General features: G+C 43.3%; 1 protein-coding gene across 11 annotated transcripts in view; it reads right to left on the bottom strand.

Moving 5' to 3' along the window:
• Nucleotides 1-15,550, bottom strand: part of nfixb (nuclear factor I/Xb) — a 635,608-nt gene that overhangs the window by 408,231 nt on the left and 211,827 nt on the right. Inside the window, exons 1-2 of one of the 11 annotated variants that reach the window (XM_087983270.1) lie at nt 8,443-8,460; nt 6,936-7,061 (exon numbers count right to left, since the gene is read on the bottom strand). The exons of 8 other annotated variants lie outside the window; for them this stretch is intronic. In XM_087983270.1, coding sequence (XP_087839396.1) covers nt 6,936-6,962 — 27 coding nt within the window. In that variant the 5' untranslated portion in view covers nt 6,963-7,061; nt 8,443-8,460. Of the gene's footprint in view, nt 1-6,935; nt 7,062-7,323; nt 7,503-8,442; nt 8,461-15,550 lie in introns of those variants that run through there. 2 more of the 11 variants (XM_087983267.1, XM_087983268.1) reach the window with 2 other exon arrangements.

Raw genomic sequence — 15,550 nt, 5'->3', positions numbered from 1 at the left:
ACCTCCTCAATGTCTGAGCACCAGTTTATCACTACCAGTACATTTCCAACTCTAGCCTCCATTCTATTCTCAAGAACAATACATTGGCTATTCTGGTTCTGTCCTCTGGTATTACATCCCCAACACCCATTCTCCTCTCCTCAGCTTTGAGGTCCTCTCCCCAACTGTCCAAAAAACACAAACTCTTCACTTGAGCCTCCTGAATATTTCTGAATTTCTCAGCACTGCCTCTTGCTTCAGTGAAAAGTTATGGTCACTGCATGTCCAGAGGAATGACATGGGTTTTTTTGGCAATGTTACCATGCAACTTTGGCCTGGAGCTGATGTAGTTGAAATATTCAGGGTCTGATATCACCCAGACACATTGAGGTGAGGGACGTGTGAGTAGGAAATATCATGTCATTTCAGCAGTGCTTTGTCACTGTGTGGGATATTTTATGTTGTATGTCAATCAGAGACACAGTGCCATGGACCCACTGTTAATATTAATATCTAAGATCATTCTGTATGCACAATCCTGTCCATGCATGGAAACATCCTTTGCTCGGAATGTCAGTTTTGCTGGCAATTAGCGAAAAGCCTATAGTTCATGTCCATTGGTATCCATATCCTTTGGCTTTGATTGGACACCATAGATTTGGCAGTTTGTCTCAGCTGCCAGTGCTTTTCTCTCTCTCTCTTGAAGGTTGGCAGATTCAAGTCCAATTCCGCTACGCAAGCACGCCATTCAGGCAGGACTGAGGAAAGCACAGCACTGCCATCCACCAGCTGAGATGGTAAACTGAGGTCCCAACTTCCCATTCTGGTGGATCAGAGATAGTGTTATTTGAAGGTGAGAATGTGTCAGTAAGGAAGTGGCTGCAGGGACACAAGGGTGTCCCAGCCAACAATTCTCCCTGATGTAATTATATCACACTTCTCTCCATTCATCCATCTGCTGTTTGTGGGATCTAACAGCTGTACTGGCCTAGTAAACAACTTGATTCCACATCAAAGTGAAAAATATTCAAGTGCTTACCCCATTATAAGTAGCATGATAAAGTTCTATATAAGATGCAAAGTTTTCTATTGTACACTACCCCAATATGATTAGAAGTACACTGTTAATGCACACTATAGATGTCAACACACCATGCTTAAGAGTTCATTGCTGCAATGCCAAATCTTACTTTTAAAAAATTTTACTGTTTATTTAATCTACACTGACAGCTGGAATACTTGTTGAAATATGGTGTATTGTAATCTGACAGACAACAACAGCAACAATTTGTATATCCAGAAAGGTAAACAGTCCCAAGGTATATAATCAGACAACTATTTGACACTGAGCCACGTGGGAGATATTACGGCAAGTAATCAGAAATGTTCCTCATAGAAATAGATTTTAAGGATGGTTTTTAATGAGGAAAGAGCGGTAGATGTGAGAGGGTTAGAGAAAGGGGTTTCCAGAGATTTATTTTTGCCGAGGCAACAAAAGCACGGTGAAGCAATGAAAGTTGGAGTTGTACAAGAGGCCAGAATGGAAGGAGTGCAGATATCCAGGAGTGTGCAGGACTCAAGGAAATTACAGAGATGGTGGAGAGGTTAAAGCTGGAGGGATTTGAAAACAGAGATGAGAGTCTGGAAATATTGAACAAAAAGGAGGCTCGCAACATCAAACATTTTTCATGCCATAATGAGAAAGTCATATCCTGGACGACAGATTTGATGTAGTGTACACAATGGATTTTGGACTAGTCTGGTGAAGCAAGTGTGTTGTACAACAATAAAGCTATTGAATGCACTACAGCAATAAATGCAGAAAGTATTGGGAATACTCAGCAGGTCAGGTCGCATCTCTGGAGAGAGAAACAAGAGTTAATGTTTCACATCAATGACCTTGGTGAATGTAATCAACCAGGGATAATTGTGAATACTTTGGTTGATTGTCATCAAGTAACTAGTGCTGGAAAGGTAAAAGTAGGGTGGATGTGCTAACCACCTGGTCAAATCTAAACTTTGTCTTGCAATCAAACAACCCTGCGTTACCATGGGACCTTTCTCTGTCTCAACATTTCCCAAAATACTTTACCTGTGAAGTTGAAACATGGTCACTCTTAGAGTGCCAGGTGACAGCCAAATAGTGCACAGTAAGCTCCCACAAACAGCAATGCTACAGAGACCAGATAACCTGCCTTCGTGGTTTTGGTTGAGAAGTATTGGCCAGGTCACTGTGGAGAAACATAGAAAATAGGAGCTGGACTAGGCTATTTGGTCCTTCAAGCCTGCTACACCATTCAATAGGATCATTGCTGATCATTAGACCTAGCACCCTGTTACAACTTTCACCCTATACCGTTTGATCCCTTTAGTCAGAAGAACTATATCTAACCCAGTGTATTAGATGTGACCACACACCCACCTTCCCACTCCCATACTCTTGTTTAAAATACCTCAATGGGATCTCTCATGAGAGGGCACCCAGGGTCTCAGAGTAATATTTTCACCCAAAGCGGCATCTCAGACAGGGCAGCACTCCTCTCTACTGCACTAGGACCTAGGTTTTGCACTAAAAGATTTGGAGAGGCGACTTGAACCTCGCCCCACTTTGAAAAGTTAAACCTTTAGGCTTAGAGGCACCAATGGTATTCACTGAGCCGAGCATGAAGTAGGGAGGTCAGCTTGAAGCGGAAACCACCCAGCAGAGAGGTAACCTCGTCAAGAGAGCATTGGTGGTGGAGAGGGGAGAGAAGGAGAGAAAGATTGGTGATTGAAATAACCCTGAGCAGAAAGGTTCGCCAGTAAAATAACGCCACACCATCGCCAACTCCACCAAAAAAAATGCAATAGCTCAACAGAGAATTTGGACTGATAATGAATCATGTACATTTGACACTTGCCGATGGTTTCAGCAGACGAAGACCCCTCGAGTGTGTTCCACCCTATAATTCGCCATCTGCTATTCTCCATTTAATACGCAATGCCATTGTATTCTAAAGGCAAGCCATTACAATCCCCCCCCCCCCCCCCCCCCCACCTTTGAGTGCCAACACAGAGAGGAGAAAATGTACCAGGTACTGGGGAGGACGATTAATGTGAAAAATTCATAATGTAATTTGCCACTCACAGCCCTCTTACAAAACAAAAATACTGCAGACTTTTTTTAAAGGGAAACGAGAAGAGGGTGCCTTAATTTGTTTCATTTGTACACAAGTCTAACAATCTAACAGGGAGAAAAAAAACATGTTGGCAAATATAATGAAAGAGGTGTGTAGCGTCCCATTGGGGAGGAAAAGGCAAAATGCCGCATTTGAAAACCCTTCCCTTTGTCCGCTGATTTGGGATGAATGGTTTGGAAATGCCGGGGATTTTTTTTGCCCAAAATGTACGTATCCCGTTATACCTCGTCTCTTTGCAGTAACTGAACCATTCGGAGCGGAACACAACACTGGCGCACGAAATTCCTTGGCTGATTTAATAAGAGGTTAAAACAGATATCTGGAATAATTCATCCACTGAACCAATGGCCAGCGAATGTATATTATCCTTCTGAAGGCGTATTCAGACTTTTTTCTTTACCACACGTGTACTGACAAACACCCAATCTATAAACTAACCTCGCACTCTCAACTCAGGCATATATCTCAATCATTTTTAAGGAAATCAGCATAATCACTACAGAAATCGATGCTCTTTATAGTTTTATGCCTCTCACAATAATCCCTGGTTATCGAGGAAGCGAATCGATATTAGAGCTTAAAACTTTGAAAAGAAAGTTCCGCTGGGTCCTGAGATAGAACTTGAACATCCCTCGCCATTTCATGATAGTATATTATCCTTCTGAAGGCGTATTTTTATATTTTTTTAAAAATGCTGCTGCAAGCACAACCATTTTCAAACGCAATAGCAAAACGATGAGGAAAAGACCCTCCCCCCCCAACTTGTCTCCCAAGTTATTACAAAAAATAAGCATACAATCCTCACATCTCATCTCTGAATCTTCGGGACAGGGTTGGTACTAAGAGTGTGATAACTGCCCTCCCGGGTTTCGTCAAAAGAGTGAGGGAAGGGGAGAATGTGGAGACAGGGGTAAAAGAAACGGCCGGAGTTCCGCTTCCGTTCCAGTTTGGGCCGAGCGTGGATAGTCCACCTCCATCTTGCCCCTCCCCCATCCATCTTTTACATGTGAATCCCCGTCCAGTGGAATAGCCCGCCATTGAGCGCCGACGGGGAATCCCGGGCTTAAGAGAATGCCTGGCTCAGATAAGAGGCGACTGAGGCATGTTCCCACCGTCTCCCACGACACTGTTAACAAAACATCCTTGGGTGAAATGCAATTGGATAACCTATGGTACCCCAGTGAGGGACTTATTAGTCCAAGAGGAAGGGCCCCCTGATGCACAAAGTCAGGATAGTGATCATGAAATGGGGCTGTGCACTTCATCATTGCAAAACTGCACGTGTTCCCTCATCTCCTGCTTCCTCCAATATCCCCAGCGCAGGACATCACAATGGACAGTGTAGCCGTGATAATCAAGACCCTCACACACAATCCCCAGTGTAACATGAAAGGCGCAATGAAAGGCGTAATATCTGACGGTTCTGGGTAGACCCACTAAGTCCAGCACAGAAAGAGTTAAACGGAGCAGCGCTTTCGCAAACACACATTTACCCTCGTCCAAATATTCCCGAATGAATAGCTGGTAGATTCGAATTTATGTCAGAGAAAAAAAAGTTGAATTCATCCCATTCCTCACAACCACATTTCAATATATATATATAGGCACCGCGACCATTCAAAAGGCTCTTACGCATTATTAATTCATATTTTGTCACAAATGGGGAATTAATCACTACCGTCACTTATTAATTAATGAATAAGCAATTAAGTAAGTGGGACACATAATCGGACCCGCATGTACTAGAACAATGCTTCAGTGACAAAACTCAAAGGTCTGATATATTTGCAAGTGAAAACTGAATTTTAAAAAAAACCTGCCTTGTTGAAAAAAAGTTCAAGAGAGCGCGATTTTATTTTCAAATGTTAATATAGCACGATTTAGCGTCACCTCCTCCGTATGAACTCTGTAGAGAACACGGAGAGATACACTGGCAGATTTAAAATAACAGTCTGTGAGGACCCAGGTGTTCACCGCCTCCGCTCTCGCTCCTCAAGGTTTATTTTCCTTCAAAGCACACTTTTTATTAGGACATTTTTTAAAAGTCAGCTTTCCTTTTCATAAATTGGAAGACAGGGCTTTGAAAATATAAACAGCGCTATTAACGAGCTTCATCTGTGTGTTCTCATGACCATTGCATTGTATCACACCCGCAGAATCTGTTGGATGAGCCGGTGTTGCAAACGCGGTTATTATTTTATCGGATTTTCATATGGAGCGGGGGGGGAGGGGGGGAGCTGTGTAAATCTTTGCTAACAACAAGCGATTGCAAATTCAAAATTGCCAACGATCCCATAACCGCTGCGAGGTTGACCCCACAGTTTTGTAATTTTGAAGGACTTTGATCAAACGGGCAAATTGAGCGTTATTAGATTCTTTACACCTTGCTTCTTAAAGAAAGGGATTGTAACTAACTGACAACAATCAAAATGAGTCTCTCAGATGCACAGAAAAGCTGGAATTTCGGGTGTTCAAGATTATTTTTACTATCCAAAGTCTCGATTTGGTACCTACGAGAAAGGAGGTAATATCCATGCAAAAGTATAACAAAATACTACAGATGCTGAACATTGAGAGGTCACAGAGTTAATGTTTCTCCCTTCAAAGATGCTTAGCAACTGCTCATCAGCATCTCCACTTTTTTTTCTGCTTTCGGTTTAATTTTAAACTTTCGGTCCCCGGTTATAAAGTTGGGGTTGGCAGCTCTTAATGTACAACAAGCCAGCGCTGGACAGAAAGGTGTCCTTTGATGTACAGTGTCAGTGAAGAAGGATAGGGAGTTCAGCAATTCCGGTTTTACTGGATGCTTCCTACACCGAGTGAACTGCTTGTTACCGTGAAAAGAAAATCAATTAACTGCAACCGACGAGACCACAAGTCCCACATACATCTGCTAAATAGGCACGTTATACTGTCCTATTCCCATACAATACCCAGTATCAGTATCAGCGCAAGGATTATATAGATATATTTTTATATACACTACAATTTCAAAGTCACTGGATTTATATTTCACGCAAAACATTTCTGGAGTGAGTTTCGATATTTAGAGATCCAAAGCAGCTTTGTTTTCTTATTTTTTTAAATGTTAGTATAACTTTTACATAACTTCCTACAACAGCACAGAAACACTCGTCACAATGAGCAGCGACACTGCCAGATAGATTCAACTCGGAATCGGCCTTCTTAAAAAAACACATACATTTCTGTTACCTAATACCGTACAGACCAGACCACGCCACAACTGACAGTTAGAATTCTAAGAACACAGCAAACTCCTGTCAAATTTCCCACTCCTGAAAAGAGTACAGAGGAACAATACAAACACAGGCCTTACGCCCATTTCAAAATTCAACTGCAGACAAGTTAGCAATAATTCAGACACGTCCGCCTTGTTTCTTGGTTCTCTCCCTCTCTATTCTGCAGCACTGACATTGAGGCTGCTATTCCAGATTGGAGATGAATTTGTATAAATTTGGGGTAACCGCCATTTTCTGTAATGACAGCCATGTGCCGGAATACAGAGGAATCTGGATTGATGCCGTCAATGTACATTCCGAAGAGAGAGAGAGAGACGAAACACACACACACACACACAACCAGGGAAGGAAGGGTGGCGGAAGGGAGGGGGGAGGCGTGTGATGCGGATGGGAGAGAGACGCACAGACTGGAACAAAAGTAAAACAATCGCATTTTGCATACAATATATCCTTTCTTATTTTATGTTAGAAAAAGAAAATAATTGTAAATAAATCCAGCGGAGCCAAAGATCATTACCTGAGTCAGGCAGAGCGGGGAGTACATAGTTACTGCGGTGTAGAATGAGTTGTGTTAGAAAGCCGGTTTCAGACTCTGTGCAGGAGTCTATTTTCCATCCTGAACTGTAACCCCGGCCTTGAACTTCTGAAAGCGAAAGTTAACACAACGTTGAAGCCTGTGAGTGTGTGTGTCTATGTGTGTGTGAGAGGGAGAGAGAAAAAGAGTAGACCAGAGAGAGAGAAAAAAAACAAGCTGTACTATGCACGCTGCCGTTTCACAGCCTTTAACAACACGGGCAGCACACAGAAGAAAGCACAATTCACCGCAAAGATTGTTGTCAAAAACTTTCTCTGCTTTTTTTTGGGGGGGGGAGGTGGCCAGCTACACGTGACGTAATGAAACTAACCTGGCAATGTTGACTTGGGGAGAGAGAGAAAGAAGGGGGTGGGTAGAGGAGGAAGCGAAAATGAGAGGAAAATACAGCCCCGGCAGTGGCGTTCGACTTGTCAAACTTTGCAAAGATCGCTGGACGATATGAGGCACTCGGAAACAGACGGCTCCCTTTCCCTGAGAGGCAGTGACACCGCCGCTTGCGTTCCTCTCTGTCTGACGATTCGCTCTCCCTGTAATGGGAGTCATCAGAGCTCCAGTAATCTCCCCTCCCTCTCTCTCCGTTCAACGAAAACACACATACAAAAATAATATTTTATTTATTTTAAAATTTAGGGCAGTAATGCTCTCTTTCTCTCCCTCTAATCGCATTCCCGTTTCTCTCCGACCATTTGTATTGTCCATGTGAAGCGAATACGAGCAAAACTTGAGTTCGGATGGAAACTTTTCTCTGGTCGAACACTCCCCCACCCCCCACTCCACCTCCTCCATAAAGAAAACACAACGGAATAGACGGTGTTTACACAGCTCCGGTTTTTTTTTGCTCTCTGGAGAGAACTCTCTCCCGCTTTCAGACAGAGACAGAGAGAGAAGGGAGTGGAATTTGGCAAGCGTACAGAGATAGTAACGCGCCGTTCCTGCAGCTTGCAGAACCCGGGGTTTGTGCTGCTAGTGCGGAGAGAGAGGGAGGGAGGGAGCTGCAGTCTGGCTGCAATCGCTGCGTTTTGTTCGTCAAAGTTATTATGCCGCTTTATACTTGAAAGAAGGCATTCATATCTCAACTTTATTTTTTTAAATATAAGTATCCGAAATCCTTGCCTTTAAAAAATATATAGAGAAGTGGATACCATCGATTGCAATTGTACGTAACTTGCATTAGGGATTTGTAAAGTACTGCCTGAAAAATGTCTTTTCTGTGTATGTTGAAAGGGGACAATGAGAATTGGAAAAAAGGCTGTTGATTTCCCCCCCTCTCTCTCTCTGGCTTCAAATAAGTTACGTTTATAGAGCTTGGGAAGGTTTTGGAGCGAGCTCATCTAGAGCTGAAATCCATTTGTGTATGTGTTGTTGCAAAAAATTGCCTCCCACCCCCTTCCCTCCCCAATATCGTACGAGTCACGTCTACCGCTCCTACCTCTCCTTCCAACCCGAGATGTCAATCAGCTGCCCAGGATCCCTGGTACCCGTTTCCAGGCTGGTCACGGGCAGCATTACGACAGTAGAAAAAGTGTGTGTATGTGTGTGTGTGAGAGCGAGAGAGAGAGGGAGGGAGAGGAGACAGCAAAGGACAGATCCGCTGGCAGCAATCTCTAATGGTTTCCTCGGAGGGGCAAAAGGGGGTTTGCAGATACCCAGCAGCAGGGCAGGACGTGAGCTCATTGCCTCCCTCAACCTTCCTTTCTAGCGCCCACCTCCCCCTCCGCTCCACTTGCCATTAAAAGCTGATTAAAATGCTTCGTGTACCGCTTTGAGAGGAAGCAAAAAAAAATGCTGCGTTTCTCCCATGTTAATCACAGTCCTGACAACGCTACTATCCAAAGCTTTCTATTGGCACAATATTAGTGTCCCTAACTTCTAAGCTAGGAGGCCTGGGTTCACCTGCTCTAGAGGTGTGTAACAACGTCTCTAATAAGATTGACAAAAAATTCTCAAACGGTTAATGTGTGACCCCTTTCAATCTGAGGAAGGCAGCGTCAACAAAATTGTGTGATTCACAACTTTTGTGTTTTCAGCCGCCCTGAGTCTGTGTGTGTGTGTGTTTGGCAGCGGCGGGGGGGGGGGGGGGGGGGTGGTGAGGAGATGGCGACAACGGACTTTGTGAGGCAGATTGTGACGAACACACTGAAGCTCTCGGTGGAGGTTTCGCTACTTTTAGCCGTTTCTGAGACCTGCGTGTGGCCGTGCAGTTCCACATCCTCGCTGCCACACTATCAACTGTCGAGATTTCGCCTGGGTGTGAACCTAAGCTGTGACTGACTAGCAGTTGAGCTTTGGGGTTAGTCTTAAAAAAAAATTGAACACCACTCCTTAGCTGCCAGGTACAAACTTAGGAAAACGGTATTCATTTGTTAAGTTCAGCACCAAACAACTCACATGCACAAGATGAACTTCTCCCTGTTTAATTCCAGGTTTATTGTCAGTGCACATTGAAAGTTTTTAAAAAATCACATTATCTAAGAATAACAATTAAACTTTACTTTGAAGGAACTGGGTATTTTATTTGTTAGTGACCAGGTTTTATTGGTGTCTTTTAGCCTGTTTTTATTGGCGTTTGACTTGCCTCTTGCTGTTTTATACAAGAACACTCTGGTCGGTGCATTTCGATCTGTTAACGCAGTAAAAACAAGTCTAAAGTGACATGGGACAGCTCGGAATCTCCACCAACCTGTTACTAAAAATAGCACACAGAGCCACTTTTGGGTGTTCTGGTGATCAGCTGATAGATTAGTCAGCTAACCTACATCCAGGCCTCTGACAGTGCAGCTCTGTAATATGCAGAGCATCCAGTGCTCAAAGCTTCAGGAGCCAATATAACCAGCTCCTGGGGAGTAAATTTATAGGGCTCTGGGGATGTGGAGGAGGCGGGTGGAGGCTCTTATATGTCCTGGGGCAAGCCATACTCCGTGGTCCTGGGGGGAGGGAAGTGTGTATAATTCCATAATATACCTTTGGAATAAAGATGCCTGACCACCTTCAAACTAAACTGGAAATGGAACAAAAATTCACACTGTGCCACTTTCGCATTTCTTCAAAGGTCTCCAACACTGGCTTTGGTTCCTCCCAGTTGTCTATGGTCCCAGACTGGGAACCGTCCCAATTCTCTGAAAAGATGTAGCCACCCTGGTTTAATCTATCCTGGGAAAGTTTTGTGTGGTGGGCAAGGCGCCACCAGGATGGGAGAGATGGTGTTAATGTCACTAGACTAGAAATCCAGAGGCGAAAGTGAGGACTGCAGATGCTGGAGATCAGAGTCGAGATTAGAGTGGTGCTGGAAATGCACAGCAAGTCAGGCAGCATCCGAGAAGCAGGAAAATTGACGTTTCGGGCAAAAACCTTTCCTGATGAAAGGCTTTTGCCTGAAATGTCGATTTACTGCTCCTCAGATGCTGCCTGACCTGCTGTGCTTTTCCAGTACGACTCTAATCTTGACCGAGAAATCCAGAGGCCCTGGCTGTTGGTGACAGGGGTTCATATGCTGCCATAGTAGCTGGTGAAATTTGAAATTAATTGACAAAGTCTAGCACTGAAAGGTAGTCATGTAATGAAAAACTTGTGCTGAGGGTGGTGCCCCTGCCACTGAGACAGCAGCACCCGGTTTGAGTCTCACTCCTGGATTTATGGCCAAGGGAGATGTATAGTAACACAGCCTTATCAATCTGTAAATTCAGCTAAAATGCCTGCTATGGTACATGGAGGTAGGCCACAGATCAGCCATGTTCCCACTGAATGGTGGAACAGGATCGAGGGGCTGAATGGTCTACTCCTGTTCCTCTGTTCCAACATGGCAGGCAGTAATAGAGGGAGAATTTACTTATCAGCAAGAACCATGTGAGAGTTGCAGCACATCAAGCCTGCTATGTTAATAGACTCCATGTGGAGGTTCTTGGCATGAACAAATGCCAAGGGTTTATCACATTCCATAAAACCATCATCAATTTGACCAGTTACTAATGGCAATGTGCAACCCTTACCTGATCTGGATTATATATGACTCCTGACAGTGTGGTTGACTCTACATGGCCCAGCAAATCATCCAATTATGCCAAACGACTATAGAGAGCAAATGGACCTGGCAGGTGGCTCACCTTCTCAAGGGGAAGTTAGTGATGGGCCATAGTTGCTGGCCCTGTCAGTCATGGCCACATACTCTGAAAGAATAATTAAAAGCAAAGCTTATACCCAACATCTTCCTCAAAGTTATGTCTAAGATCACTGTTCCAGGATTAGGGAGTCAGAGGATTGAGTTACCTGATCAGTTAATTATGTTCTGTGTCTTTTTTGAAGAGTCTCACAGTCTCAGATCTCATGAGATTCAGGCAGTGATTGGGAATCATGATTGGCACTCTCCTCATTGAAACCAAATTTTTTTTGTTATTTCTGCTTAATTCTTTGCACATTTGTCAAGTTTTGAAACATACAATTTGTTCCAACATTTCTTGTGGTCATCAGGGAAAAACAGAGGCCTAATGGAGTTACTGGGCCTGACTGCTGGGAGTGGTTTTTGACTACTTTATATATAACCACAAACTCCAGAATCATTCAGTTAAAGGCCTCTGTGTTAACTCTACTACCTCACATCCTTGGGCTTTGAGGCCATTAATGATACCAGCAGCACTTCCTGATTAAGTGGAAGCATTCAGAAATATGTGAAGCAGATGTGTGAACGATGCAATGTTAATTCCTTGTAGTTCAGTTTTTGCTTGAATGTTTAGTCTATTCCAAGGACATGCTCTCTTTTTGTTTCCACCTTTTGCTGGCTCTCCATCCCAAAAAGCATCTCATGATTGCCTTGTACCAAAAGGGGTGTGGGCATGTCGATTAGCTCAGTTGGCTGGAAGGCAGAGTAATGCCAACTGTATTGGTTCTACTCCCACACTGGCTGAGATCACCATTCCGGATTCTCCTTCTCAGCCTCTCCCCTGTGGTGTGGTGACCCTCAGGTTAAACAATCTTTAATTGTCTCGCTCTAATTAGAGAGTAGTCCTATGATCCAGAAGGACTATGGTGACTTTACAACAGCCAGTGCCAACTATAAGGAATGACTAGCTGGAAAGACCTAATTCCATGTGGTCTCTTTAAAATCCAGAGAAGCATCCGACCTCTTGCTTAACAACTTCTCATAACACGGGGGTGAGTTTGGGAGATTTCAATCTACATCCCTGGTGACACCCAGGGGTTCTCCAACAGGTGCCTCCAGTTTTTCAAAGGTGATTTTCTGCCTCCTAATTAAACAGGAAAAGATCTTAAAAATACTTTGCAGCCAAGGCCCATGAATGTTCAACACCATTGTGACACCAGTTTACACGGTGCATATGTTGATGTACACTAGAACGGGTTTTATTTATTGGGATAAAGTTCACATCCTAACTCATACTAAGCCCTATTTACCTATCACTGTTTTGTTCAGTGGCTTACATTTTCTCATAACCCTTAACAATGTTTCCAGATCAATCCACGGTATCTGTGACTTGTACCTGATCTCCATTTTCCATCAAATTGGGCATCCTGTGTACTGAACTTGATCACTTCACTACTCATGGCCAGACATTCAGCTGACTTGGAGTTGGAGCTCCTTTTGTAAATCTCTCTGTCTCTCCAACTCATTCTCCCATTTTAATACATTCATTATTACCCACAATCAGCCAAGCGATTAGTCATCAACAGTTCTAATATCTCCTAATACAGCTAGGTTGTTACATGTTGTTTGGTAACACTCCTATCAAAGCATCTTGGGATGTTTCCAAAGGTGGCAAAGGGAGAGAAGAGTTGACTTTTTTTATGATTTTACTGAAGACATTCCTCCAAACAATTAAATTGCTTTTGAGATCTCAACCCCTCCATCACTAATTAATTGCTTATAAATATTGACATTTGTTCTTTGATCTCCTTCATTGCTATCAGTATTCTGATTTTGTTACAGCATATGGTACATAGCAATAGCAGATACAAAGCTTTCTGTATCCTAGCACTGTTAAAGGACCTGTTGTGTTAAATGATCTCTTTTCAGTTACTCCAGTGTGTTTAACTTTACACCAGCCCATGCCACATTTATAGGTTCTGAGGTTTCCAGATACAATAGAACTTCAATTGTCTGGTCATCAAGCATTTCCAGACACTACTTTATCAATAACTATAAGTGACTTTATATAGTGTCACCTTGAGGCAATCTCAGTTGGCTGGATGACCAGTTTGTGATGCAGAGTGATGCAAATCAATTCCCACAGGGGCTGAAGTTACCAGAAAAGACTTATTTTCTCAACCTCTTCCTTCGCTTAAACCACCACAAGTTGTCTCCCTGTAATGACAGAACCGCCCTATGGTCCTCAGGGATTATGGTGACTTTACTTCCTGGCCTAACTTAGACCACTTGACCTAGCAGTGAGGATTATAGCTTCTATATTCATTATCATAGAGTCATACAATCTTAGAGCCATTTACTTCATGGAAAGAGACTATTTGATCCATCTAGTTCATACCTGCTCCTTGCACAGCAACGCAGTCAATCCCATTTCCGCTGCTATATTCCTGTAGCCCCACAAGATTATTTTTCTTGAACAGTTTCTTTTTAAAGTTACCCAGTCTTTCTAATTCCACCAGCAATGACTTCCAGGCCATTGTCACTCACAATGCAAAAGTGTTATTTCTTTTAATTCATTCATGGGCAGTGGGCTTCATTGGCCCTGTCAGCATTTATTGACCATCCACTAACTGCCCTGGAGAAAACAGTGCTGAGCCACCTTCTTGAACTCTTTGCTGTGTAGCTGTGCTGTTTGGCCTTTGTTTAGACCTTGTGGAAGGTTGATACAACCGATTAGCTCGCTGGATCGTTTCAGAAGGCAGTTAGAAGTTAAACACATTGTTGTGGGTCTGGAGTCCTAGGCCAGAAGAGGTAAAAACAGCAAATATCCACATTTCCCTAAAGGATATGAGTGCACCAGATGGGTTTTTATGCAAATCACCAGTAAGCTAGTGTTTTAATTCCAGATGTTTTTCCTTAAAAATGCAAGCAAATTCAATTTTCACCATATGCCATGGTAGGATTTGAATCTTCATCCCAAGAGCACTAACCTGAGGTTGTGGATTACTGGTCCAGTCACATCTCCTTGCATCTCTTGCCCAAAATTTAAATTCTCAGCCTGTTCATGCTTGTACTATCAGCTAATGGGAAAACATTTGTTTGTCTACCTCAGCTAAAGCCCCTAGAGTTTTCTACTCCACTATCAGATCTACTTGGCTCTAATAAAGGTCACCTCAACCTCTCCAATCTAACCCAGCTGGAAGGGGAACAGGCTCTGGGCAACCCTGAGATGGGGTAGATGTTGTCATTACTAGAAATCCAAAAAATCAGGCTAATGTTCGAAGGACAGTGGTTTGAATCCCACAGTGGCAGCTGGTGGAATTTGAATTCAATTGATAAAGTTTGAAATACAAAACTAATCTCAGTGATATTTGTCGTGAAACCATTGTTAGCTGTTATAAAAACCCATTTGATTCATTGCTACCCTTTAGGAAAGGAAATCTGCTGTCCTTACTTGGTCTGGCCTATATGGGACTCCAGACCCACAGCAATGCGGCTGACTCCTAATTGCCCTCTGAAATTGCCCTCTTGCTTGGCCCAAGCAAGGCTTACTTTAAGGGCAATTAGGGATGGCCAATAAATCCAAGTCTTCATAGTATTCATGAAATGAAAGAATGAAGAAAAACAAAAGGCAAGATGTAAGGCCTCCATTTCATAAGGTCAAGTCCCATTCCAAATTCTAAGTTGATGGACAGAGAGACCTGGAAGTGCAGGTCCATTGTTCCCTGAAGGTTGCGGCACAGTTGGATAGAGTGGTCAAGAAGGCAAATGATATGCTTGCTTTCAATGGATGGGGTATTGAATATAAGAGCTGGCAAATCATGTTAAAATTGTACAAGACATTGGTTCAGCCGCATTTAGAATACTATTACAGTTCTGGTCGCCACATTACCAAAAGGATGTGGACGCTTTGGAGAGGATGCAGAGAAGGTTTACGAGAATGTTGCCTGGTATGGAAGGTGCTCGCTATGAAGAGAGGTTGAGTAGGTTAGGTTTGTTTTCATTAGAAAAAAGGAGATTGAGGGGGGACCTGACTGAGGTGTACAAAATCATGAACAGTATAGACAGGGTGGATAGAGACAAGCTTTTTCCCAGGGTGAAGGATTCAATAACGAGAGGTCACGCTTTCAAGGTGAGAGGTGAAAAGTTTAAGGGGGATACACGCGGCAAATACTTCACTCAGAGGGTGGTGGGTGTCTGTAACATTGTGTCCTGCACTCTATTATCACCCAGATGTCCAGCAGAGGTAGTTGAGGCAGGTATGGTAGATTCATTTAAGATACATCTGGACAGATGCATGAATAGGTGGGGAGCAGAGGGATACAGATGCTTAGGAATTGGGCAACAGGTTTAGACAGTACATTTGGATCGACTCAGGCTTGGAGGGCCGAAGGGCCTGTTCCTGGGCTGTAAATTTTCCTTGTTCTTTGTTCTAAGCTGACAC

Source organism: Chiloscyllium plagiosum, unplaced genomic scaffold, assembly GCF_037043375.1.
Source record: "Chiloscyllium plagiosum isolate Xiang-an unplaced genomic scaffold, Cpla_swu_hap1 HiC_scaffold_45, whole genome shotgun sequence".
In the NCBI taxonomy this organism is placed as follows: domain Eukaryota; kingdom Metazoa; phylum Chordata; class Chondrichthyes; order Orectolobiformes; family Hemiscylliidae; genus Chiloscyllium; species Chiloscyllium plagiosum.
Note: the sequence above shows the minus strand (reverse complement) of the source record. Positions and strands in the feature narration are given on the sequence as shown.